This window comes from Drechmeria coniospora, chromosome 03, assembly GCF_001625195.1.
Source record: "Drechmeria coniospora strain ARSEF 6962 chromosome 03, whole genome shotgun sequence".
In the NCBI taxonomy this organism is placed as follows: Eukaryota; Fungi; Ascomycota; class Sordariomycetes; order Hypocreales; family Ophiocordycipitaceae; genus Drechmeria; species Drechmeria coniospora.
In genome coordinates this window covers 5,774,838-5,800,151 of record NC_054391.1, presented here as the reverse complement: position 1 = coordinate 5,800,151, position 25,314 = coordinate 5,774,838, and the positions used below count along the sequence as shown (strand labels likewise).

The 25,314-nt window shown below is 57.4% G+C and overlaps 9 protein-coding genes across 9 annotated transcripts; 4 read left to right on the top strand and 5 right to left on the bottom strand.

Annotated features, from left to right (window-relative positions):
* Positions 1-921: 921 nt before the first annotated feature.
* On the bottom strand, positions 922-2,481 carry DCS_07308 (uncharacterized protein; the record flags this gene model as incomplete). The annotated part of the gene is made up of 1 exon (XM_040804593.1): positions 922-2,481. One exon carries the CDS (start codon positions 2,479-2,481, stop codon positions 922-924), a length of 1,560 nt encoding a protein of 519 aa, XP_040654697.1.
* A 286-nt stretch (positions 2,482-2,767) lies between these two features.
* DCS_07307 (Gim complex component GIM3-like protein) lies at positions 2,768-3,363 on the top strand (the record flags this gene model as incomplete). The annotated part of the gene is made up of 4 exons (XM_040804592.1): positions 2,768-2,797; positions 2,856-2,984; positions 3,041-3,108; positions 3,171-3,363. The coding sequence occupies 4 exons, from the start codon at positions 2,768-2,770 to the stop codon at positions 3,361-3,363; spliced, it is 420 nt and encodes a 139-aa protein (XP_040654696.1).
* A 1,261-nt stretch (positions 3,364-4,624) lies between these two features.
* Positions 4,625-7,306, bottom strand: DCS_07306 (uncharacterized protein; the record flags this gene model as incomplete). Its single annotated transcript, XM_040804591.1, has 3 exons — positions 4,625-5,610; positions 5,667-7,140; positions 7,196-7,306. The coding sequence occupies 3 exons, from the start codon at positions 7,304-7,306 to the stop codon at positions 4,625-4,627; spliced, it is 2,571 nt and encodes an 856-aa protein (XP_040654695.1).
* Positions 7,307-7,886: 580 nt separating this feature from the next.
* On the top strand, positions 7,887-9,007 carry DCS_07305 (uncharacterized protein; the record flags this gene model as incomplete). Its single annotated transcript, XM_040804590.1, has 5 exons — positions 7,887-8,073; positions 8,576-8,700; positions 8,753-8,784; positions 8,847-8,928; positions 8,981-9,007. 5 exons carry the CDS (start codon positions 7,887-7,889, stop codon positions 9,005-9,007), a joined length of 453 nt encoding a protein of 150 aa, XP_040654694.1.
* Positions 9,008-10,474: 1,467 nt separating this feature from the next.
* Positions 10,475-12,045, top strand: DCS_07304 (uncharacterized protein; the record flags this gene model as incomplete). Its single annotated transcript, XM_040804589.1, has 5 exons — positions 10,475-10,641; positions 10,715-10,742; positions 10,822-11,326; positions 11,382-11,767; positions 11,824-12,045. The coding sequence occupies 5 exons, from the start codon at positions 10,475-10,477 to the stop codon at positions 12,043-12,045; spliced, it is 1,308 nt and encodes a 435-aa protein (XP_040654693.1).
* Positions 12,046-13,145: 1,100 nt separating this feature from the next.
* On the top strand, positions 13,146-16,811 carry DCS_07303 (heat shock protein 70-like protein; the record flags this gene model as incomplete). Its single annotated transcript, XM_040804588.1, has 1 exon — positions 13,146-16,811. The coding sequence occupies one exon, from the start codon at positions 13,146-13,148 to the stop codon at positions 16,809-16,811; it is 3,666 nt and encodes a 1,221-aa protein (XP_040654692.1).
* Positions 16,812-19,065: 2,254 nt separating this feature from the next.
* Positions 19,066-19,717, bottom strand: DCS_07302 (uncharacterized protein; the record flags this gene model as incomplete). The annotated part of the gene is made up of 3 exons (XM_040804587.1): positions 19,066-19,348; positions 19,439-19,528; positions 19,662-19,717. The coding sequence occupies 3 exons, from the start codon at positions 19,715-19,717 to the stop codon at positions 19,066-19,068; spliced, it is 429 nt and encodes a 142-aa protein (XP_040654691.1).
* A 1,217-nt stretch (positions 19,718-20,934) lies between these two features.
* DCS_07301 (uncharacterized protein) lies at positions 20,935-21,410 on the bottom strand (the record flags this gene model as incomplete). Its single annotated transcript, XM_040804586.1, has 2 exons — positions 20,935-21,288; positions 21,345-21,410. The coding sequence occupies 2 exons, from the start codon at positions 21,408-21,410 to the stop codon at positions 20,935-20,937; spliced, it is 420 nt and encodes a 139-aa protein (XP_040654690.1).
* A 2,338-nt stretch (positions 21,411-23,748) lies between these two features.
* Positions 23,749-25,287, bottom strand: DCS_07300 (glycosyltransferase family 31 protein; the record flags this gene model as incomplete). Its single annotated transcript, XM_040804585.1, has 2 exons — positions 23,749-24,306; positions 24,400-25,287. The coding sequence occupies 2 exons, from the start codon at positions 25,285-25,287 to the stop codon at positions 23,749-23,751; spliced, it is 1,446 nt and encodes a 481-aa protein (XP_040654689.1).
* Positions 25,288-25,314: the final 27 nt, after the last annotated feature.

The window sequence follows — 25,314 nt, the reverse complement described above, 5'->3', positions numbered from 1 at the left end:
CCAGCGACTTCGCCCAGCGTCTCCTCGCCTTCGCCTCAGGCTGCCACGCCGAGAGCGGAGGGGGAAATTCGGAGAGGGTCAGCCGGTCCCGTGATGACATCAATTCATATGTGCCCTTACTCGTACGGTCATTTCCCGTACACCGACGGCTGGTTCCTCTACAGTAATTACTGTAATCTGGCAATGATAGATAATGCTCTTCCCTGCTCCCTGCTCCACCTCCACCCAACACCGCCATGCACATCACACTGACTCTCCACAAGCCATCTGCCGAATGCTTACGGAGGACGAGACCAGTAACACGTTGCAGATGAGAACATGGATCTCTCAAGCTGTGCGGAGTATTACGAAGCATACCTCCATGTCGGTGAGGGTACTTGCCTACAGTGCAAGCACTCCCTACAAGTGCCCGTACGCACCAGTGTGCAAGCAGGCACTCCAGGCCGAGCACGTCCAGGGTTCTAGGTGACCGGCCCCCCTAGTTTGTGGCCGCTCCAGACGATTCTCCTTGCACGTGGCCCCCGTAAAACCCCTACAGGTACGAAAGAGAACCCACCCACGACACCTGGAGTATCGCATCGCTCGCAATAATTACAATCGCCTGCCCTCTGCACCTCGTACTGCACAGTGCTGTACTTGCATGTACTTGCAAGCAACTATGCCTACTGGTACCGTAAGTAAGTACCTGCAAGTACCTGGGTAGGTAGATACGTGCACGTAGGCAAGTACCGCACGCCCTTGCGGAGGCCCGATGCTGCACGCCCATGCCTATATTATACATGAACAACTATTACATGTTCTGACGTCTTGCGTGATGTTATCGTGTCCACCCCTGCCGCCCACGGCCTACCTGTACTCCGTGGTTGCCCGTTGATATTCATGTTCCGTCAGGGTGGTGAAGGCTCGCCCAGACAAGCATTCTCATTTGCGAAATGACTTGAGCAGCGGCGCTATTCTGGATTTCTTGCTCAAACCAACGCGGTACGCAGGCTTGGCGGCTGCCTCCGTCCGAGATGACCTCGACACCGCCCCTGCCCTCTCCTCATGATTCTGCGTTGTCGTGGGTGATCTCGAAACCACGAGGCAGCTTCCCTTGGGCGGGTGTTGACGGCAATCCTCGGCCTCTGCTCCCACCGCTCCTTCGACCCCTGCGTGAACCTCTGCGTCAACCTCTGCGTCGGCCTCGGCGTCAACCTCTGCGTCAACCTCTGCCACGACCTCTGCCAAACCAGACCCAACTTTCTCAGCTGATGAATTCTCCGTGGCATTAGCGGGCTCTGTGTATTTTCGTGGCCCACCCTCGACACGCCCTTCGATCGGCACGCCCTTGCTGATCGCGTCGTCGGCATGGGAGTTGAATACAGATGGTGCATCGCCGCTGATCCGAGTGTCCCCTTTGGAGGCAGCAGCCTTCTTTCTTGGTCGGCCCCTTTTCTTTGCACCTGTTGTCGCATCATTCTCTTTCCCGTGACACCCTTCGACGATGATGGGCCTCTCCTTCGCGACTCCGGCCTCTTTCCTTGGCCGTCCTCTCGGTCGAGGCTGCACCGGCCTCGTCGCGGGAGAAACGTCCAGGTCATCCTTCTCCCGCAGGCCCGCGAGTCCATCGGTTGGCGGTCCCTCTTCGTCCCCTGCTGCGAGCGTGCCGTTGGATGAAACGCCACCCGTCTCGTGCCTTCGCTGGACTTCGCTATTCGCGCCGACATTGTTGCCAGGGTGTATTGTTGCTATTTGGTCTGGGGAGGAATCTCGTCGCCTGTGGCGTGAGGAAATTCGACACGACTTCTGAGCCGTCCCGTCACCCGGTGCCCCGGGGCTCAACCCATCTTTCTTTGGCATCGCCTCCAGCGAAGAAACCTCATCATCTGACAGCGTGTTGACTGGCTTGATGTTGTTGTTGGCATCTCTTCGAGAACGCAAAGGTCCTTCCTGTGTCTCGAGCTTCCTCCTCTTCCTCTCCCGAGCTGTCGTCTCCCCGTCATCACCGTCGGCCACGTCGCTTTCGGTTTCGTATCCGAGACTCGCTATTTTTGCACGCAGACCTCTGGTGGCTTTTATCGTAGTCACTGTTTTGGAACGTTCGCTTTTGCTTTTGGTAGGTTGCCGAACCTTTACCTCCGGGCTGCTCGGTACATCCCAAAGGTCCTTTGCATGCGAGCTTATCGGCATGTCCAGTGATGCAAGTGGCCTGGAACCACCATGCTCGCTCATTCTTCCATCGAATGACAATCCGTTCGTCCTCCGCGTTGCAGCGTCATTCTGTTCTTCGAACACGCTGCGAAAAAAGGCCGGATCCGTCGAGTTGGTCGCAAGACTGGCACAGTCGGACGACCGCGTAAGTCCTTCGTCGGAGGGGACCGGCGCTTGTCGAAGGGGCGAGCAGCTTTGGCTGGCATCGGAGTCATCGGAGTCGGCAATGATACCAGGAGGCATTTTCCCCCCTTGTAATCGAGTGTTTGGCGTCCTCCGCCAATGGGTCATGCATGCCTTGCACATGTGCTCGTGCTGGAACGCGAAGCTTCGAAAGGTAGAGACGATGCAAACGCGAATGCACGTGACTCTTCGTGTATAGTAGTGACCGATTACCTGACCGATAGCCAGAACGTATACAGTGTACAAACATATTCACACTGTACACACCCCACGTCACCCCTCCACGGATGATATTTACTTTGTAGGGGAGCCGCAACAGCTTGTCCGTTCAGGGCGCGAATCGAGCTGCCTAGAATCTCAGCAGCTCATTCATCCAACAACACAGTGGCCCAAGATGGCATCCATGAACTTGTCCCGTCGCATGGTAAACTTCCGGGACCCGTTGGTGCTGCCAAGGCCGTCACTGACCCTTGCATCATCAGCTGTCGAAAGAAGACGAAGCAAACTCCGACGAGGTCGAGGTCCGTCGGGAGGATCAGGACAAGATCAATCGGTTCAGCCGGCTGCACCAGCGGCATCTCGCTCTAACCGAGGAGCTCAGCCTGAAGAGTGTATGCCCAACGTAGCGCCTTGGCCGTCCGATCTGGCACTGACGGTGTTTATGCAGAAGGAGAGGGAGGAGCTGGATGATCTGTCGACAGAGCTTGAGCTTGCCGATGAGGATGAGAAGATACAGTACGCCAGCATGCCCCCTTGATTTCTGACCAGGCTTCTCACATAATGCCACTTTCACACAGATACAAAATAGGTGACGCCTTCTTCCATGTCCCTTTGGAGCAGGCCCAAGCGATGCTCGAGGCCGCAACCACCGAAATCGACAAACACACAGAAAACCTGGAGAGCAAAATGAGTTCGATCCATGAGGAGATGACAGAGCTCAAGGTCGACTTGTATGCACGATTCGGGAAACAGATCAATTTGGAAGTTTGATTGCGTTGTTCTGATCTGACCTTCCTGTGAGCCACCGTCTGGAACTCGGCTCGTATCCTCATGCACAACATGCATCCTCTTGCATCCTGCAGCATGCAGACCCGCGCAGTCTCTATGCCCGATCCCCAAGGCTGGATCCAGTTTTTGGATATAAATCTCATCGGCGACTAAATGGCGGTGCGTTCTGTTGTTTCGGCCGTACCCGAACGATCCTGCACCAATACCTTGAGGGACAAGGTTTGTGAAGCCCACGAACAACTACCAACGGCGTTAGAAATCCGTTGAATCTCACCGAACTTCTGCGACCGAGCGACTGCACACAATTGTTGTTCATATTGTCATTTTTCGGTGCAATATTGTTCCCACATTGTTCCGTTGGCAATGGTGGCAATGTGACATGGAACAACAGCGACCCCTTTCCTGGTTTCCAGCATCATGGTTGTCTCATATGTCTCATTGCCCGTGTGCCATAATCGTTCAGTAAAAGTGTACTCTGTCCCGTCAGGATCGGCCTCTGCTTCCTGCCATTTGTTGACCCGCAATGTGCCAATGAACTTGTTCGAGGGTGAGATGTGCCGAATGAGGGTTGTTAAGCAGAATGCGCCGTGTCGGGTCCGAAACCCCACGCCTTTTCTATCGTGACTTCATGGCCGAGCCCTGCGTATTGCCCCTCTATTGTCGTTGAGTGGAAGAAACCCCCTTTGCGGTGCAGAATGACATTTCTTTGAGGAGAGGATCGTCACAGGATTGATATGAAGTGCTTTGACAGATTGGACAGTACAAGCCACGCCAATATTTTAATTATTACATACGATTAAGGTAAGCAAGAGTACGTACATGCAGTTGAGAAATGATAATTCGAGCTTCGACCTTCTTCACGACTCCTTCCAGCGTCAAGTGGCAAGTCTCCATGGTGGGTACCATGCGTCGCTTGAGACTACCCACCTCTTGTTCACACCTTTGTTCAATTCTATTGCAGGAGCTCATGATAACAGGCAGGCTGGAGGCATCCGAGTTTCGATTGGGGGAGAGCTATGAAATTCATAATTATGGACGGGCAGTTTCTGATGCCTTCCAGCAGGGGGTGGGCGGTTGGCAGAGTCGAATGGCCGGTAATCACCGCCTTTATTAGAGCAATTCTGTCCTCTGACTATCCTCCTCATGGCGTACTGTTGTTGGACGGGAGCAATCGCCAGCACGAATTTGAGCTGACGTCGGCACATGATTGTGACCATGACCTAAGCCTATGGTTTACCACTCGCTATTGTAGTTGAGAATTGCCTGCTTCCAATGAAGACATGGTGAAAGGCAAAAGTCTAATCAACCTGGACCTGGTAACCTTTTCCAACCTCTGGCTCAGAGAGGGTGATTCGTGGGCTTTTCTTGGAGATTCCAGTGCGAGTTCTTCCTCCCCGTCAACCTGGTTTTTCATGTATTCGCGGTAAGGGCGACGCATCACAACCGGTGGTGGGTCGACAAGATCGTTGCGACACTTGGGCCACGACGAAGATGGTCTTACTTGGCATCGTCTGCTCTGGCCGCCACTAGCCTTGGTCGTCACTGGCCAAATAAAAGTACCTTGAGAGATGTTCGCTTGCGATTCAATATTACTTGTAAGGTTGCCCTGCACGTCTGGCGGCTCCGCGGACGAGTCGTGCAACCTCACGGCAGGCACATGATCCTGACGGTTGCCACATGCATGCACTGGCTTGGCCGCAGACACAGTTGACGGCATGTCTGTCGATTTCGTCGCTGAATCTTTCGGGTTGAAAAGCGTTTGTAAATGTTTGGTGGTTTCGATATTGCTATGCTGAGATGGCTCCACGTTTGTTCCATTGGATGGATTCGGTTTACTTCCAATGGACACAAGGCTGCGCGGTGCTCTGGAAAGTCGCGAGATTGACCTTTGAAGCTTAGCCACAAGTGACGCTCGTACCGGCGCACACGCAGTGGTTGTTGGGAATTCTTCTCGGAAACGGCTGTGGACGGCGGCGCCGGTTTTCTTTCGGGATATGACCTTGCCGAACCTGTATTCGATGGTTCGAAGCTCGGCCTCTCGCTGCTGAAAGCTCACCGTGTCGGAATGAGCGACGGACTTTGTATCAAATCCACTCTGAGACTGCCGCTCGAGACACCTATCGGGTTCGCAGTTGCCGTCAAGGTACGTTCCGTGGTTTTCGGAAGCATCATACGAGGTTTTTCTTTCCGAATGACCAAAACTTTGCAAAACGGAGAAATTACCATGCCCTAGTCCAGCCTCTTATCAGCAGAGCTGGTGAATTCCGCGGAACATGATGACTCACATTGGAAGGGTGACAGTTCCAGATTCTCGATATCTTGCTGGCTGAGACTGAAACGGTTGCTCAGAGTGTGAACAGAGCTGGGTGGAGAGCTCGTGTCGGTGGAGGGGTAGTTCGACGATGGTCTATCCACGTGGTGTCTTGCAACGCTCGTGGCCGACCGACGATATTCTGGTGCGTTCCTTGATGGTGATGGAGTGAGGTTGTCAGCATCAACCGGCTCGTCATGCCTCAAAGTCGACCCGCCTGTACCAGTACCGTCTCTCGCCTGGCTCCGATTCGCTTCGGCTTCGGATGAAAGGCGCGGCGGTAGCGAAATGGTGATTCTTCTTTCCTCCGTTGGGGTTTCTGTATCAATGACGCGAGGAACACCCCCGAATTCCTGGGTGGGTGGCGGCGCTTGCTCAGGAGCCGTGGTTCTGTCTGACGCTTGATCCGCCGGTCGACCGAGAGAGCTGTCCCTCGAGCGCATACCTTGGGCTATGAGCCAGACTCCCAGAGCAGACTGGTCATCCCAAGCATGGGACCCGTGGCAAATGTCAAAATCGCTATCCACGCCAAGAGCCCTCTCCAACCGCGGTGGACTCGGGGCGCAGCCGGATAATGCCCGATGCCTCTTGTGTTGGGCGACCGCCGGTTGGGAGTGGGAGGCTGCCGGCGTCATCATGGCAGTGCCCGTGACCGACAAACCCTCGCCATTTTGCGAGCTTGTCGGTTCATGTCCCCGGCCGGCATCGGTCAGGTCAAGGCAGCTGGAATGCGATGGAGTCGAACTGGGGACGGATTGTAGAACAGAGGCAGCGACGTCCAGCATGGTGGTTCCGTGCTTGACAGTAAACTCGATGGCATCTCGCGGGCCACCACCGGGTTGTCCAAAGTCGATCAGGGTTGAGAGATGACGAGTACTTTGGTGGGACTTGACGCTTCCGTCGTCGTTGACGCACTCCTTCTCGAGCTCGTCTTGAATTCTTTTCTGCCGAAGGCGCCTCAGCTCGGCCCGGCGGGCCAATTCTTCCTTACTGTGGCCCACGGCGGTGCGAGACTGGCGATCGATGTCAATGTCGTGAGACATGTGCTTGATCAGCTTGGCGCGGACGGCGCTGAGTGTTCGTGTCGACCTCCTGGCAGAGTGGCTGGTTTCGTGCTCGCCGTCCGAGTCATTGTCGGCCATCAGCTGGCACACGTCGACGGGAACTTCGCGGGGGGACACCTGGGCGCTGGAGGAAGCATAATCCGCCGGAGGGTGACGGCTGGCTCTCGAGTCTCCGAGCCCCCGTTCCTGATGGAGGGCCGTGTCGAAGAGGCCAGACGCTTCGGACAATGGGATTGCGTTGCCGTCTCGGCCATCGACGGTGCGTCCTCGGCGCCGGGAGGTGCAGCAGCAGAATGCTTTCATCGCCATTCCGTTGATGGTCGAGGGAGCCCCCCCCTGGCGAGCTGTCGTTGCGGGACGTGTGGTGCGGCAAAGGAGAATGCCCTGGAGAGGATCATCGAGGCATGGGCGTAGGCATCGACAAGGTCGCTGGGCTTACGAAGAAGGAGTGCGTGCGGATTTCAGGTGGCCACTCGCACACTGGGAGAAGAACGAGACTGGTCTTGCAAGTGCCGCCGGCTTGCACACAGATGTGGTTGCCGTTTACCATTTTGGCTGCCTTGGAAACCACACGGCGATGGTCACTGCCACCAGATCCCCGCACCTTCCGAGGCTCGGGCCAGCAGCACTGTATGAGAGAAGCTTGCTCGAAGCATTGGACAGGCTGTCCAGTACTGTCCAGGACATGGTTGCATCATTATTATGTCTTGTTTGATGTACTGCACCGACTTCCCCGTTCCGATCCTGCTCCAGCTGTTCTTGCACTGACGATGTGACCATTGTGTGACGTCGCCAACAACCCAGGCAAGCTCGTCACAGCACATGAAATGGTGCCAGTGTATAGTGAAGTGAACGGCAGGGACCATGGAGTACGAGGCTCCTCGGGGGGACGTGTTACTCTCCTTGCACACATGTGTCCAATGATGGCATGGAAGCTTGGTGTAGTATGCATGTGTATGGGCGCGGAATGACTCTTCAGGTCTCAAGAGCCATTTAGGCCTCGGTTTCTTTCGTGCCGAAGAATCACAAACGTAAAAGGATGACATTGGGGGATGCCTCTCCGCGGTATACGTATCCCACGGTATACGTATCAAGGCAGTTCGGTTTCCCCGTCCTATCAACAACATAGGATGCATGATGACGAACAGAGTAGCAACTACTGTGGCTCGCATCTGAACGGGCTTCTGGATCTTGTCCGTATTCAGAGACTTGACTTTCTACCTTTGACAGGCCACGGAATGCAATTTCGGTCCCTTTGCAACATGTCGGAAGTCACACCTGTGATGGTCATGACAGGACCTACGCCGCCTGCTGCTGGTACGTAGATGCCGGCTACCTTGGGGCATGCCTGGACTGGTAGGTACATGTTGACCTCGTTCCTACGCAGTGCTTGATTTGATAGTTTCAGCATTCTGTTGTCACTCGGAGCCGCCGATATGGATGCCGCTTTAGAATACTCGGATTGTCGTTTGACGGAACGAGGACGTCATGTGCTGCAAGAAGGTTGGTATCAGCTAGCCAACGCCTACAGTCTCCAACAGTAGATAACCGGGCTAGGGATAGTGTTTCATATGACTTACTTGGGTGAGTTACTTACAAGTCCAATTACAAGTAAGTCAGTGTACGGAGTACTGATAATAATAATTGTAATTACAGCAGTGATCACAGGTGTAGCCTGCCGACATCCGATTGGTCCCCACATCTGCTGCCAGGCATTCGGTACTTGATAATAAAGTACTTGCTGCGCATGTCCAAGTGGTACTTAGTTAGCTCGTGGTCAGCGTGGTGAAGCGCAAACCACAACCCTATGCCATTCAAGAGCCCTGCTACATGAAAACGGCTGGCCAAATGGCACTCGGCAATAAAGCGTACCCCAGGGCCACGGTCAACAAGATTGTCAAGGCGCATTCGAATCTCAGCGTCAAGAAGAACGCCAGCGTCACGGTAAGGCTGTGCCGGAGACGCGTCGGGCGAACGCGTGACTAATGGGCTCCAGGTCCTGCTCAATTATGTCCTGTTCATGGAAACGTACGAATGATGCCCTCCCTTCCATCTCGTCATGGTATCGCAACGCTAAGCATAAACCACAGCCTCGTGAAAGAGGCTGCCATAGACTCGAAGAAATCCGGCGAGAAGGTTCTTGCGGCGAGGAGTGTCAAAAGGGTCACCCGAGTAGGAGTTTCCTCGTCGCCTATTGAAGCACTTGTTTTGACCCCTTTCACAGGACGCGCTGGCCAGGTTCAAGGGCTGAGTCTCCATGAAGACGGAAAAGAAGGAAGACGGTGCCACCAACATGTCGTGGCGCTTGCCCATCACCTACCGAACCACCCACTGATCAAGCCGACGAAATGATCGGATGTAGCAACATTCATTGACAGGCCTTGGCTGTACATGTGATTGCCTGACCGGCAAGGCGGGCCTTTTGCTTCTGCTGTCAGGCTACTCGTCCTAGTCACAGGATGCACGGGGCAGAAATGCCTCGAATGGCTGCCGTTGAACTGGTCTCATCAACTGACCGCGGGCTGGAGCTAGGCAGAAGCTCCGTGGACACGGACGGCACGCATGAGAAATCACGGAACAATTGGCAATTTCAGCTTGGCAGAGAAGTCATGGCTATGCGCGACGCCCGGACAAGGGGAGGAAGGGGATGTCATCTTATTGCCTTCCGAATAGCATCCAGGAGCCGGCCATCGGCACGCCCTTGCTGTGTCCAAAGTGTCCCTCCGTTCGACGGAGAGAAACGGCTTGTGGAGTGCTTGGCACGCATGAGCCATGTAGTAGGCAATCTACTCTGGGATGTCCTTCATACGCCTAATGCAAGGAGACATCTCTCGGTGCACATTCCTCGTAGGAAAAGGCTCCATCATGTATTCCGTACAAGCAAGATGGCTAGCTCCATGGTATTCCCAGTGGGTACTCCCTGGGGGCTGGACGACTTGCCATGTTGCCGGTTGCTCTCTGGCCATGGGTATCGGCATCTACTACTACGGTATCTATTTCCCGAAGCATCTGCCTAGGTGTATAGTCGTTGGACACGGCTAGAACGAACATTCTGCGAATGGAGCGATCGGTGAGCGGCGACAGAGATCGTGCTTGTGCATGGTGGAATAAAGGGTGGTAACAGACGAGAGCCACTTATTTGTACCTCCCGTCCCCCGCTCGGTACCTGCAGTTGTACCATGCGGAAGCCTGATAGGCAATTCTAGCATAGTACCGGCATCGTACCAATGCCTTTCTACCTTGTTCACGAAGGGCATGAATATTCAATCAAGGTTCGCATGATGAAGAAGCATGGCCAAAAACCTACAATCTGGAAAGCGAGTCGTCGATGCTGCGATTTCGCGGCCCTCAACTTGTACGTGCAATAGTGGATGAGCCCGCCACGGCCGAGTCCTGGCTAGCAAGGTACTCTTTTCGGTCACCGACGGGGGTGGCAGCACTCAGCTTCAGCCATCAGGCATCAAAAATCCCCCCGGCGCTCTGAATCTCCTCTCCCGCACCAATTCCTCAGGAACAACCGCACAAGCCGAAGAAGCTTCCGTCTGCATCTCTTTCTGTCCTGATTCACAGTGCTCCATCTCTACGCAGCGCCGAGGCCTTTATTTCCTCCCTGCCATCCTTGCCAAGCATCTCTTGCATTCTTTCCGACGACGGCCAGAGTCGACCGATCCTTCTCCTCTCCACAGCTTGCCGTCTTGTTGTCTGTGCGATCTTTGTCATGGCTGCATCTACAGTGAACACCGCCTCAAAGACTTCCAAGAAGAAGTCGACGAAGCCTGCTCGTCGTAACGAGTCTCCCGCCCCTAGCACCGCCTCCGGGGTTGCCGACAAGAACGATGGTCAGGACGAACCCTTTGAGAGCGCCTTCATCAAGGAGTTGCAAAAGTAGGTCCTCGCCTGCCTACGCCATTGCCTCTCTTCCATATCCATATCCAAAGCTGACGTGGCTGTCCTGAAGGAATATCCGCAACGTGAACAAGAAAATCGTAAGCAATTGCCCCCCCGTCTTGACCGCACGCCTTTTTGCTGCCCGCCCAAACTGACCGTTTCCACCGTCGTCTACAGGCCCACGCCTCCAAGACCGATGGCCTTCTCGGCCAGCATGCCGGCAAATCCCTCGATGAGCTGGTCGTGGCCAAAGTAATAAACGCCGACCAAAAGGCACAGATCCAGAAGAAGCCGGCTCTGCAGGCGCAGCTCGAGCAGTTCGAGGAGCAGCTGGCTCAATACCAAAAGGTCCACGAGCAGTACCGCCACCGGGCCGCCGCCGACAAGGCCGAATGGGAAAAGTCTCTCGAAAAGGCCAGGGCCGACGCGGTCCGAGAGGCCAAGGCCGAGTTCAACAAGTCGCTGCGGGACAACCTGCTGGTCCTCTCCCAGTTTCTGCGCCTCGCAGCCTATCGTCGCGAAGAGGCCAAGGATCCCGAGTCCGACGAGAGCCAGGCGATCGAAGGCGTCCTGCTGGCAATATACTCCGGAGACGACAGCGCCGTTGCTTCCATGCTGAAGCTAATCGACGGATCCGAAGACCGCGTCCTGAGCGTTCCCGGAGAGCCGCTGCAGACCACATGTACGTCGGCGTGGCCTCGGGTCCGAGCAAAGGCGACGTTGCTCACATGGCACAGATTCCAGCGTCAAGTCCATGGCTCGCGAGTACAAGACGCCCTCGTACGAAGAGGGGGAGCATGGCCAGGATGTTGTCACCGACCCTACCATTGCCAACGCCACGGCAACCGAGATGGACGCCGGCGATGCCATCCCCATCAATGGAAAAGCGTCGGAGCTCGCCTTTAACGGAATCGCCAACTCCAACGTCGCGGATGAGGCTGCCAACGAGGTCGCCGAGAGCCACTGGGATGGCGAGAACGAAATATTCCTGTCGCAGGAGTGGGTCGACGTAAAAGTCCCTCGCGACCCGGCCGAGACGGACTCTGGCCTGAAGGCGACGCCTGCCGCCGCCGCCAATACCAACACCCAGTCTTGGGCCGATGACCAGCCTGACGCGTCGGAAGTGAGAGCTCACCTGTCCGGGCAGTATCCTGTCGGAGGCTAACCACGGTGTCGTAGACGACCCACGCTCCTGCCGCCGATGCCAACGACGGCTTCCACCAAGTGCAACGCAATCGAGGTCGACAGGAACGTGAGGGAGGCAACTATCGAGGCCGGGGAAGGGGTGAATGGCGAGGCCGTGGACGCGGAGACGGACGCGGACGCGGCCATGGACGCGGCCATGGCACCCACAACGGCGCCGTATCCTCGCGACCCCCCCGCCGCCACGAGGAGTCATAATCAGCTCAGCGGAGGTCCATGACCAGACTCGACCCTTTTCCGTCTGCAGCGTGTTGCGGAAGCGATTGTCCACCATTTCGTCGCCGTCCTTGCCACCACTTCCGCCGGATCCGCGGGGCAGAGCCGAGGGACGTTTGGGATTTGCATTGTTCTTTGAGAGCCTTTCGATTTTTCATCTCACTGCTTCACGTATGGTTGGAGGCGGGATTTGGAACGAACTGCAAGCGCCTTGTGATGCATAATGTCGCGGGAAACGGTGTTTGCTCGAGGAAACTGTCGGTGTACATATATCATGAGCATGAACATGAACATGGAGATGAATCTACGGTTACGCATCTCGCAATGAATTGTATCCCATCATATGGGTACTGTCCAGGTGAAGATGTATGGAAGCGATTGCTTGCCTCTCTCGTGCCCAGTCAGTTAGCTTCTGTACGACACCTGGTGGCAGTGACTGGGCTACAGCGTAAGCAGAGGAGCCGTGACAGGAGGTTGGAAGCAGTGAGCTCGGCTTGCGGCCCCGCTATGGACCTTATCGAAGCTGTTAAAAAAGCTGTCTGTTATCGCTAATGCGACCCTAGCTTGGAGTACTTACTCTACGGAGCCCAACCTAATAAGTACCTAGTACTTACTAGTGGTAGTACGGAGTAATTCCGGAGAGGTACAGGTACTGTGCTTACAGTGCTGTACCTGACGAGTACTGTACTGTAAGTACAACTACGGAACGGAGGCTCTGTATTTACGGAGCACCCAAGTGCAGCAAGGTACCTGTGCTGCAGGCTGCGGCTAAGCCTGCCTTTCACTTGTACCGGGAACCCCGCAGGCACAACCAGGGCAGGGGTCTGCTGCATGCAGTGTGATGGCTGCAACTTGTCCTCTTCGAATTTATTAGCCCAACATCGCACTTCGCCTCGCTTGCCACTTCTTTCGAAATACCTTCACTCGCTCAACATTGCACTTGACCCTCCGTCCCCCCCTCCTCCCCTCTCAGCCGACTTTCATCGAGAGTTTATGATATTGGCCATCGTTGGGCCCGACTGCCACCTGGCCATTGCCGAGTTCCGTGTGCTGCGGAGAGCTTGAGGTCATCATCCGCAGCCATGGGCACCGCCATGGCTTCACCACGACGGCCTACGCCGATGGTGATGCTTCTCGGCGCCATCTTCTTCTTCTCGTCACACGTGCTCGCCGTCGCCGCAGTACTGGGTGTTGACCTGGGCACCGAATACATAAAAGCGGCGCTCGTGAAGCCGGGCATTCCTCTCGAAATTGTCTTGACCAAAGACTCGCGTCGTAAAGAGGCATCCGCTGTTGCGTTCAAGCCTTCCGACGAGCTCCCGGAGAAAGGGAAATTTCCCGAACGGTTTTACGGCAGCGATGCCATGGCCGTCGCCGCGCGGTTTCCTGGCGAGGTGTACCCAAACTTGAGGACCCTCCTCGGCCTCCCCATCGACGACGCCATCGTGCAAGAATACGCCGCCAGACACCCTGCCTTGTACCTCGAAGCCCACGGCAGCCGGAAAACGGCCTCCTTCAGAAGCAGCCTCTTGCCGGCCGACGCGGACGCGTGGATGATCGAAGAGCTGCTGGCCATGGAGCTGCAAAGCATCCAGAAGAACGCCGAGGTTGCCGCTGGCGGACAGACTTCGGTACGCTCCGTCGTCCTGACCGTTCCGCCCTTCTACACGGCCGAGGAGAAGCGGGCCATCCGGATGGCAGCAGAACTGGCCGGCTTGAAAGTTCTCAGTCTCATCAGCGACGGTCTTGCCGTCGGTTTGCACTACGCCACCGGCCGTCAGTTTCCCAACATCAACGAGGGCGCCAAGCCCGAGTTCCACCTCGTCTTCGACATGGGTGCCGGCTCCACGACGGCCACCGTCATGCGCTTCCAGAGCCGCTCGGCCAAGGATGTCGGAAAATTCAACAAGACGGTGCAGGAGATCCAGGTGCTCGGCAGCGGCTGGGACCGGACTCTTGGTGGTGATTCTCTCAACTATCTCATCATGGATGACATGGTGTCCAAGTTTGTCGAATCCGACGGGGCGCGGAAAATCTCGGCCACCGTCGAAGGTGTCAAGTCTCACGGTCGAGCCATGGCGAAGATCGCCAAGGAAGCGGAGCGAATGCGACATGTGTTAAGCGCCAACCAGGATACGCAAGCAGGCTTCGAGGGCTTGTACGAGGATGTCGACTTCAAGTACAAGATCACTCGCGTCGACTTTGAGGCCATGGCCGACGGTTACGCCGACCGAGTCAAGACCACCATCGGCGACGCCATGAAGATGTCTGGGCTCGACATAGACGACCTCGAGTCCATCATCCTTCACGGCGGCCTGACACGAACTCCTTTCATCCAGAAGGTGCTGGAGGAGGTCGTTCGCACAGCCGACAAGCTTCGCTCGAACGTCAACGCCGATGAGGCGGCTGTGTTCGGCGCCGGATTCCGGGCCGCCGAAATCAGCCCGAGCTTCCGTGTGAAGGAAATCAGAATTTCCGAAGGCACCATGTACCCGGCGGGCATCAAGTGGACGGTCGGCAGCGGCAAGACGCAACGGCAGCGTCTCTGGACTGCGTCGTCGGTCATGGGAGGCCCGGCCAAGGAGATGACCTTCACCAACAAGGCCGACTTTGCCATCACCTTTTACCAGCAAGTGGACGGTGTTGACAACGACATCAAGACGATGACGACGACGAATCTCACCAAGACGTTGGCTGCCGTGAAGGCGCAGCACCCGACGTGCGTCGACGACGAGGCGGTATTCAAGGTCTCTGTCAAGACGAGGTCGGAGAACGGAGAAGTGCAGGTTATGCAATCCTATGTCGAGTGCGAAATCGAAGTGGCCGAGAAGGACGGCTTCGTCGATGGCGTCAAGAATCTTTTTGGTTTTGGAAAGAAAGGCGAGCCGTCGAAGGATGCCGAGGAATCGGGCAAGGGTGATGATTCGAAGAAGCCGCAGGCATCCAACGACGACGTCGAGTCATCCACCTCGACTACGTCAACGGCGTCGGCCGATTCCTCGGCACCTTCGGGGACGGAGTCGAAAGGAGCAGCGGCCAGCGATGAAGCCACCCCCCCGAAGAAGAAGAAGAAAATCATCTCCATCCCCGTCGGCTTTGTGCTCAGTCTGGCCGGCAATCCTTCCCTGTCCAAAAGCGAACTGGCGGCGGCCAAGAACAGGATCGAGGCGTTTGCGGCATCTGATAGAGCACGGATACAGCGCGAAGAAGCGCTCAACATGCTGGAAGGTTTCGCGTACAAGATCAGCGACCTCGTCGAGGGCGACGACTTCATCACGGCATCCACGGAAGCGGAGCGAGCAGCCATGACGGTCAAGGCCAGCGAGTTTAGCGAGTGGATCTACGGGGACGGCGTCGGTGCCACGACGGCCGAGTTGAAGGCGAAGCTCAAGGTGCTGCAAGACCTCGTCCATCCCGTCCAGAAAAGGATAGAGGAGGCGGAGAAGCGACCTGAGATGATTGCCTTGCTCCAATCATCCATGAACGATACGAACCTCTTGGTCAGCTTCCTGCGGAAGCAGCTTTCGGACTACGAGAGCTGGAAGGTGTCGGCCTCGGCAGCCAGCGCCTCCAAATCCAGTTCCACAGCCAGCCCTTCGTCGGAGCCGGCCTCGGAGAGTGTCGATGACTTGGACGAGGAGGACGGCACCGCCAAGTCTGGCGAGAAGGCCAAGGATGATGCCGGTACCGACAAAACTGGAAAGAAAGCCAAGGACGACGCCGACAAGACTGGGAAGAAAGCCAAGGACGACGCCGACAAGACTGGGAAGAAAGCCAAGGGCGACACCGACAAAACTGGGAAGAAAGCCAAGGTCGACAACGACAAAACTGAGAAGAAAGCCAAGGATGACACCGACAAAACTGGGAAGAAAGCCAAGGTCGACAACGACAAAACTGAGAAGAAAGCCAAGGATGACACCGACAAAACTGGGAAGAAAGCCAAGGACGACGACGACGCCGCCGCCAAGACTGGCAAGACGGCCAAGAGCAGCGGTGGCGCCGCCAAGGGGGGCAAGAAGGCCAAGCATGACGAAGCGACGGACCAACGTCCGCCGACATATACGAATGAGGACGTTGACAAGCTCGAGGCTCTCCAAGAGTCGACTGCCAAGTGGTTGAAAGCCATGGAGGTCAAGCAAGCAAGCCTCCCTCCCACGGCCGACCCTACGCTCGTCTCGCAGGACCTCGAGGCAAAGGCCAAGCAGCTCAAGGAGGCAAGGGCGAATCTGGCTCGTCAGAGTATCAAGTACGAGGAAAGCAAGAAAAGGAGAGCCAGGAGTAGGAGCCAGGCTGGCGGCAAAAAGAAGGCCAAATCGGCGGGTGCACAGGTACCGCTGGAACCAATCGACTTCAACGAACCCGTCGAACCGCTCGATCCAATCATGAGGAAGGGCAAAAATGGTCCGTTGACGACAGAAGAGTTGAAGGAGATTGTCGAAGAGTTTGAGATGAAGGAGAAGAAAGAAAAATTGGCAAAGGCGAAGGTGAAGGGCTCCTCTGGCGACAAAGAGCAGTCGGGCAAGGCGGGTGAAGAAAGACCGGTCAAGTCGGCCAAGCCGGCCGAGTCGGTCGAACCCGTCGGGCCGAAATCCAAAGGAAGCAAGGGGTTATCGAAGGAGGAGTTGAAGAAAGTGGCGGACGAGTTTGAGCGCAAGGAGAAGGAAGAGGCAGCAGCGAAGGCCAAGCCATCGAAAATGAAGGCGGATCGGGAATCGGAAGGTGATGGGTCAGAACACGACGAACTTTGAAGCATAGTTTGGGGCATAGCAGAGACAAATAAAAGGCCGGTCCATGTGCGTGCGACTGATGGGCGAGGAATCACCATGCCGAGTTGGTCTGGTCCGCGTTGCTGCCGGACCTTGGGGTGTTGCGCTTATGTCCATGACAAGCTGGCCAAGGATGTCCATGCCGGCACCGCCGATACCGTCGTGCCGTCCTACCAAGACTCCTTTACCGACCACGGTCGGAAGGGGGGTCGGAAGGAGGGCGCGCATCGAGCAGTGAGTGAGTTTTGACCTCGTCGTATTACCGTCATGAACGTAGCAGTATTTTCAGTATTCCCCCGGCAGATGAATGTGGCCATGGGCCGTGGGTCAACATGTGCATGGCACTCACTGGTTGTCATGATCGACCACCTGCCCGATTTCCTAGTGCTTCACATGCATGCCTGACTTGAATCTCAACGAGTTGTGCACGAGGTCGAGTGGAGCGGTGATTTTCTGGGTGCGTGGCGAGCTCCTCTCCTTCTCGCATCTCCCTGCTCCACGACGCAACGACTGGGCCGTGGAGTTGGTCATGCAGTATGGCGTGTTTTCCTTGCGCAGCTCTCGCGAGGGAGCCGACTCCTGGTTCCCGAAGGCAGCCTATGCATGCTGGCAGGCCAATCGCCGAGTCTCAGCGTGGCTTCAGGAACGACAGGCGGTCGCTCATCGAAACTGAGGGAGCAGTATGCCCAAAGCTGCAGGGCATATAAGGATATTCTCTCACCGCTCGCTCAAGGCGGCATGTTTAAAGCCATACGAGCTTGGCACTGGACTTGAGATGATCTCGCTGCCAGATGGAGGTCGGTCGGGTCGAAAGCAATCTACTTGTGATCCTTACAAGATGCACTGTAGATGACCGATGTCGAGGTTGGAACGTCACTCTGTCCTCCCCAACGTCTAGAAAATGCGTTCCAGGGCGATGGCATGGGCGTACAGAACTCGGCGGAGATGCATGATGCCCCAGTACAATTTCCCTCGCGAGATTGGAGACGAGCTTGCCGGTCCTTTTCCTTGTACTTAATTACAGTACGGAGTACTCCGTACAATATGCAAGATCCTACACGAAGCACGCACAGGCTGAGGATTCCCGGCCGAAACCCCTACGGGTCATTGCCGGGAAACGGACAGATTGCCGGGGTGGCAATGGCATGCAATGCAGGCATGGTGCACTTTGACGGCACTGCCATCCTTGGCGATGTGGTGCTAGCGACGTCGGCGACACATGCGTGATTAAATGAAGCATCGGAGGATGGAACGGGGAGATGAAGTGAGAGGGAGGGAGGGGCCCGTCCTGAAATTGATGTTCTGTTACTGGAAATATGCAATTTAACTGAACCCACGACAGTCCTGTGTCTCCCTCGCTGTGTGGGGCGCAAGTGATGATCGAAGATGATATGTACAGCTACAGCTACACCTACGTTCTACCAGCTATTGTAATTACTCCGTACTCCAAGACTTGTGTGCGTATGGTGAGCAGGGCGATCAGCGATATGTGCACAACCAACCCCTTTCCATTCCTCCCCACCCGGCTTTCACTCAGGGGCCCGCATCTCAGGAGAAGGCGAACCGAGGGAAGGAATGCCTATCCAGATGAGGAAGAATGACAAAAACTTGGACCATCCAACTCCCCCCAGAAAATAACAAGTGTCTGGCAGCAAAGGCAGTGGTCGAACTCGACATGGAAGCAGCATACGCATTTTTGGGAATCGTCACGGCACTTGCGTGGCCAAGTGTGTAGGTGTGTGTGTGAGTGTGTGCGTGTGCGCGCGCGCGCGCGTGCGTATCTAGAAGTATGTGTGTGCATGTGTGGGTAAGGATATATATGTGTGTATATATATGAGTGTGTGTGTGTGTGCGCGCGCGCGCGCGTGTGTGTGTGTGTGTGTGTGTGTCGCTTGCGAGAGCGTGTTAGACGGTGGGGTGCGGGGGAATATGTACCGGACAAGGACAAAGTCAAAGAATAGAGAGGGGCGGGCCTGTCAGTGACCCTGGGTATGCAAACAATGGGAGCGGGAGCGGGAGGCGGCCGCGAGTGCTTGCCAGGGAAATGGTCGGCCGGCGGTGCATCCAACGGAAGAGGAGCAAGCAAAGGGTATTGTCGAACCGACTGCTCCATGGTTCGCCGTCTCCAGAGCACCATCCACGGCGCGCGCCCGCACGAGGAATGGCCAGTCAGGGGTGGTGGTCGGCGTGATGGTCGGCGTGATGGTCATCCGCGGCAGCTCGTGCAGGCACACAGCTAAAACCTCCCCTCGCCAGCCCCAGGGTTCGGAGGCATGTTGCCGGAACTCGACGCCTGCTGGGCGATGCGGGCGGTGCCGGGGTGCGATGTTGAATCGGCGCCGAGGTTTGACGGTTCGTGGCCGAGGCTCGCATCCAGCTTGTGGGAGGGGCGGGCGGTGCTCGAGTCGAGCCGGATACCGGCACTAGCTTGCTGGCTGCGACGAAGCCGGTCCTCCATCTCGCGGAGCTGGGCATCGAGGGCGGCGAGCTCCTGATTGGTCTTGCCTACATTTTGCCTCCTGTTCATTCGAGGTCGCGGGCGTCAACAGCCGGCCAGACGAAGCGGAGGAGGTGGCCGTCGGTCAGCCTCGGGGGGGGGGACAACGAACCTCTCGTCGACCTTTTGATCCAGCTCGGTGAGGGAACCTTCGATGCGGAAGATGTCCATGAGCTCGAGGGAGAAGGACTGAGCGATGGTGCTGCGGGAGGGACGTCACGGTCAGCACACGGCACGGCAAAAGCGGTTCGGCAGCATGAACCCTGGATGACGAGACGAGATGCGTGCCCGCATCAGGGGACAGACGAGGGACGACGGGACGGAGCCAGGCTTACGACTGTGGACGGCGACCGTTGGGCTTCCAGTCGCGATCGAGCTCGGCGTCGGTCATGGTGCGTGCGAGCGAGTCTGCCTCTGACGGAAGGTGCAACGGCGAGAGGCGTGAACGTCGGATGCTGGGGGGGGGTGGCGAGAGAGGCGGGATGAAAAGGCAACGATGCCGCAGCAGGCAGCAGCAAGCGACGAGTTTGGCGGCCGGGCCCAAGACAAGGACGAAGCAGATGAAGGAGAGGGAGAGGCAGGAGGAGGTTGGTTGTCTCGTGACGAGGGTACTAGGTCGCGGTGGCGGCAGCGAGAGGAAGCAAAGTGAAGCGAGGACGAGACCTGGGGGGGGGTTGACGGGACGGGCGAGTGGGAGGAGCTGAGCGGCTGCTGGGCGGGTGAAGGGCAGAAAGACGACGGCAGAAGAGCACGGGAGGAATACAGGAGTGATACGGGCAGCAATAATACAGGCTGGAGCGAGTGGGTTGGCAAAAGTACAGTGCCGTTCCCGGCGCAGCGAGACGGGACGCCTGGGCGGGCGGCTAGACGGTTGGAGAGTTGGACGCGGTACCAAGGCAGCTTAGTCGCCTTCATTCGGAGCTTTCTTCTGGTGGATCCAGTTCAGTAGTCTGCCGCTACGGAGCACGCGTACAGGACTCGGTACCTGTACAGCAGGGTACTGGGTTCTAGGTAGGTAGTTGTGCTTGCGGTACAGTGCTTGCATGCACTATCCATCGGATCATCGACAGGGTCGCGTCGATCCATTCGGGAGGGGAGCGAGTCCCCTAGACGGGTGTGGGGAGGAGAGGAAAGGGTGTCGTGGGGAGCCCAATGCGGGCAAGGGGCTGCCAAGCTGGCCGCTATTACATTGCTACTGCCACAGCTCGGGACGGATATTTGATGGAGCACCCCTTCCCTACGGAGCACGGAGTAATACCGTGCATGCAAGCATGTAAGTAAGTACATGTACAGTACTTGTACTTGTACCCCGTAGTTGTACAAGGAATACTTGTGCGTGATACGCGAGACTGTCATGACGGAGGAAACTACACCGTCATGCCCCTCATGCATGTACAGCGAGTACAGCTACTCTGCACGCCAGACTTGTCGTTACCATGCGTGCACCGAGCTCCCCGAACCGATACCACGAGCGGCCCGGCAGCGTGTACCGGTACGTGCACGACAGGAGGTGACACCTTGGCACATGCACGCACGTACCTCGCCGGCTGCCGCATACCAACTCGAGGTACCGACAGGGACGTCTTGGCTGCTGGCCGGCAGGTGCCATTACCTTCTAGGTGCTAGGTAGGCACGGACTTGGGTTCCAAGAGCAAACTCGTGGAAGGTGCTGTCGGTTCCATGAGCCAGGGCAGCTCCGGGGAACCACGCCTGCTCGTACACCCGAGGTAGTGTCGTGGACGGTGCGAGGTATCTTTGGTAGGCTCGACGTGGCTCGCGGCGGCCTGTACGTTCGATGCCACTCGGCGGAAGCGGGGCGGCCGACTGGGCACTACCTCGGTGACCTGCGCCCGTCAAGGCCGGAGACTCGGTCGGTACTGGGTAGGGAGGTATCGGCCGGTCCACCTTTCGCGTCGTCGGTTCGATCGTCACGGGAAGCCACAAGGGAATAGCGCCCACGCACTAGGTTGAAAGCAGCGGCCTCCATGGCCTGTTTGGACTCGCAGGCAGGTGCGTACATGGACAAGCTCGTCTGTTGTGGTGTTGCCGATGCAGATTGGACCTGGGCTGGCGTCACCTGTCATGGATGGGTGGGTACCTGACGAGTGACGTTTTCGGAATGCGACGTGCGAGTCGAGGTGGAACACCTGCTGATTTTTGACACCTCATCACTCGACTTGCAACGACAGCACACCTACAAGCATACAAGCAGGCGTACCGCGGGTGCCATGGTTTGGCAGGCCATCGATTAGCCACCTCGCAGGATGCTGCATCGTTCGATCGAGTGCCGTTTGTGCTTGATCTGGAGCTCATTCGGTGGCGCTACGAAGACTTTGGACCTGTCGCCGCCAGCCATGGTCGGTAGAGACGTCGGCGAAGGGAATGGCAGGTGGAAGGGTATTGACCGCAGTGGAGTTTGTGCTCCGTACTGACGATGTTCTTCAGTAAGTAAAGTACAGTACATGTACAAGCACTAGCACTTGTCGCACCCTGAACCTCGGAGGTGCACACGCTATTCGGTCATGGACTGCCCATTCTGGACGACACGCCAGCTCTACATACAGTACAGTATACTTGCTTGTACATACAATCATGTGCTTGCTTTACTTCTACATGCAAGGTAGTCCTTGCATGATGCATCTTGGGCCAAGTGCAATGCTCGTCGGAACGCCAGGACGCAGTACGCATGTTTGTCCATGGGATTTCAACGAGACAAATGGTCGGTCTTGCGGGAAACACGCCAAGGGATTCGTCGAGGCAGCGCTGGCTGGACCTGGCTGCCATCGAATCTCGTATCATGCTGCCTCGATTGATTCCACGGACGTATTTCGAGCTTGGGCGTGTACTTGCATCTATGTACTCGAACAACAGCACGTTGTACGGCAGTACCAGTACGAGTGCAAGGATAATATCCTCGCAAACGGGATGCCGATCGGCGGCCGCGTCTGAAAGTGCTTCCAAGGAGGAAATGATGTGCGTGCCGCGTACGAGAACGAGCACGTGCGCGTGCCTGTCGATGGGTTGAGGTGGCAAGTACCACCGTCGCCACCACAGAGTGTCCATTGCCTGAGGCACCAAGTGATGGTGAACGAGCGCGACATCGAGTTTGGCCACCAAAGACCTGCCGGTACCCTCGTCACTCGCTGCCCTCATGCACTTCCCGGCGTCCCTCTGCTCGGCCGGCCTTGACGCGAGACGCCGTCTGTGGACTTGGTTTGTTCCGTCCCCCTCGAAGCACCTTGACGGCAAGGTGGCATGAGATGGGCCGACGAAGCAAGCAATACGACGCAACCTATCGACGCCACCCTGCCGCACCCGTTCCACCCGTTCTGCCGAGGCATCAAGTGATGGTGGACGAGCACGACATCGACACCCAAGACCTGCCGATGCCCTCGTCACTCACTGCCCGCATGCACTTCCCAGCGTCTCCGCATGCGCTTCCCAGCATCTCCCTGCTCTGCCGACCTTGACGCGAGACGCCGTCGGTGGACTTGGTTTGTTCCGTCCCCCTCGAAGCACTTTGACGACCAGGTGGCATGAGATGGGCCGACGAAGCAAGCACCACGATGCAACCCATCGACGCCACCCTGCGGCACCTGTCACGCCCGTTCTGCTGTCCGGGGTCTGAGAACGCTGACGGTGCATGGTGGAACGCGGAACGTCGACCGTCGACGGTGACGGTGGACGACGACGACAACCGTGACGATTGAGAGTGGCACGGTACGGCATCGCCATGCTGATCCATCGGCACGGCGAAAACGAGCAGGAGAGGGACGGAGACCAACCCACTGCCAGCGTCACGGGACGGAACTTGACCTGCCTCGGTGAGCCGCATCTGTCTCAGGCTGCCACGGAGCCAAGGCATGTACGTGCATCATGGTCCACGAAACCGTCGTCACCAAAGGCGAAATGGACGCAAGCCTGCCATGTCGACCCCTGGTCGTGATTCACATCTCGCACCTGGCTTTTCCTCCTTCACCTTGACATTCTTTCCTCTGCTCCATGGCGCCGATGCCGGTCAGGATGCCTCGTTTCGTTCTTTCATTGCATGATATATGATGCCATGGGATATCGACGCGAGAGCCCCCCACTTCTCGGCACGCTCGATTCCAACGTCCCATCCCTAGGCATGCCCGAGCATGTGCACGCAATGGTGCCGACGATATATACACAGCAAACGAGAGGCTTCGTCCGTTGCCGAACCGAAACGCGGGAGAAATGACTCAAGGCCACACCAACGCGCCGGCGCCACCTTGCACGGCCCGTGTCGGACAAGGCATCCCTTTTCCGGCCGCGTCCGAGTCGTCGCCTGGCCCGCGCTGCCGAGCCGGGCCGTGCATTTCGCCGCTCTTCGCCGCCGTGACCCGCTACCGGCCGCCAACCCTTTCCCACGCTGCTTGCCTTGGCCGTCGGCCTCGACGCTCACCATGAGGTGGGATACTGAGGCTTGCGGCACTTTCCATGGCTCTTGACCCATTTCTGGATGCGCGTCATGTCCCACCCGCTCCGGTACTCCCACCATTTCTCCTTTTCCACCTTCGTCGGGACGCCGTGCTTGAGGGCCTTGCTGGTGGAGCAGATGCCGTTCCAGAACCGGTACTGGAGGCAGCTGCGGATGCTCTTGCACACGCGGCGGCAGTCCTCGAAACTTTGATGGGCATGCTGCTCGAGCTTGGATAGCCTTCCCTCCTTGGCCATGGAGAGCTCGTACTCGCTGTAATCCGAGGCCGAGCGGTTGAGGTAGAAGACGTCGTCGCTCATGTTGTCCCAGGCGTCCCGCGTCGGCACGAGCTGCTCCTCGACGAACTCGTGGTACAGGTCCTTGATCCGCAGCGGCGCCGAAAAGTTGCGCTCCTTCTCCAAGGCCCAGAGCTCGGATACTTCCTGGGCGCTGACGTGGTGCATCGTCACGATCGGCTGGCACCACTGGTCCTCGGCGTACGGCAACGTGTGCGGCTTCTCGCCGTTGACGGTCGGCCACTGGCATGACGGTTAGCGCCGCCGCCGCCGACGCGCATGGCACCGTCGTGACGGCCGAGGAGAATGAGGGAGACAGGCGGGGCGTCGACGTACCGCATTCTTGACCTCCACGCCCGTCTCGTTCTTGAGGGCAATGGCAAACATGTAGTCGCCGCAGCACTCCTGCGCCACGCGCTCGTCCCAGCTGTTGCCGACGCCGGTTTTGCCTCGGAACATCTTTTGCATGGCCGCCTTCGACACGAGATATCCGCTGCCGCCGTGGGCAAAGGGCACCTCGCCGATGTAGGCGACGCTGCCGATGTAGTGGGCCTCGTCCGGGTTGAGCGCCCGCAGCCACCTCATCATGGTGGGCCACACGACGTAGGTGTCGGCGTCGACGAAGAGGTACCACTCGTGGTCGGGCCGCAAGGCAAAGGCCTTCTCGGCCATGTGGATGTTCTTGTACTTGTCGAGGTTCCACGCCTCCTGGCTCACGTCGTGGTTCTTGTTGCAGGAGCCGACGTCGACGGCGCACCGCTGCTGACGGTTGTAGAGGTCGAAGTCGCTGTTGTTCCTCCTCACCTCGTCCAGGACGGCGTCGAGGCTGTCGTGGATGGCGTAGCCGGCAAAGTCCTGGGCCATGTCGCTGAAGATGAGGAAGTCGGGCAGGCACTTGAGGTTGGTCAGGATCTGGTTCGAGACCCTGCCAAAGGACTCGGACGCGCCCGTCTTCATGACGAGGAGGACATCGGACGTGTCGGGAAAGTCGACGCAGTCCCGGCGGGGACCCGTCTTGCGGCCGCCGGCGCGGCGAGGAGGCTTCTTGGCGGCGTCGCCGGGCCCACGACGGGCGCCGAAGCGGATGCCGGGTATTTCGCAGTAGCCGTCCTCGTCGCAAAACTCGCCTAGACCGGACGAGACGACGACGAGGCCGGCGAGGAGGCCGACGAGGAGGAGGAAGAGAAAGGCGCGGCGCTTCGAGAAGATCCTCGGTGCGAGCATGTTGATGCGAGTGACGATGGCGACGGC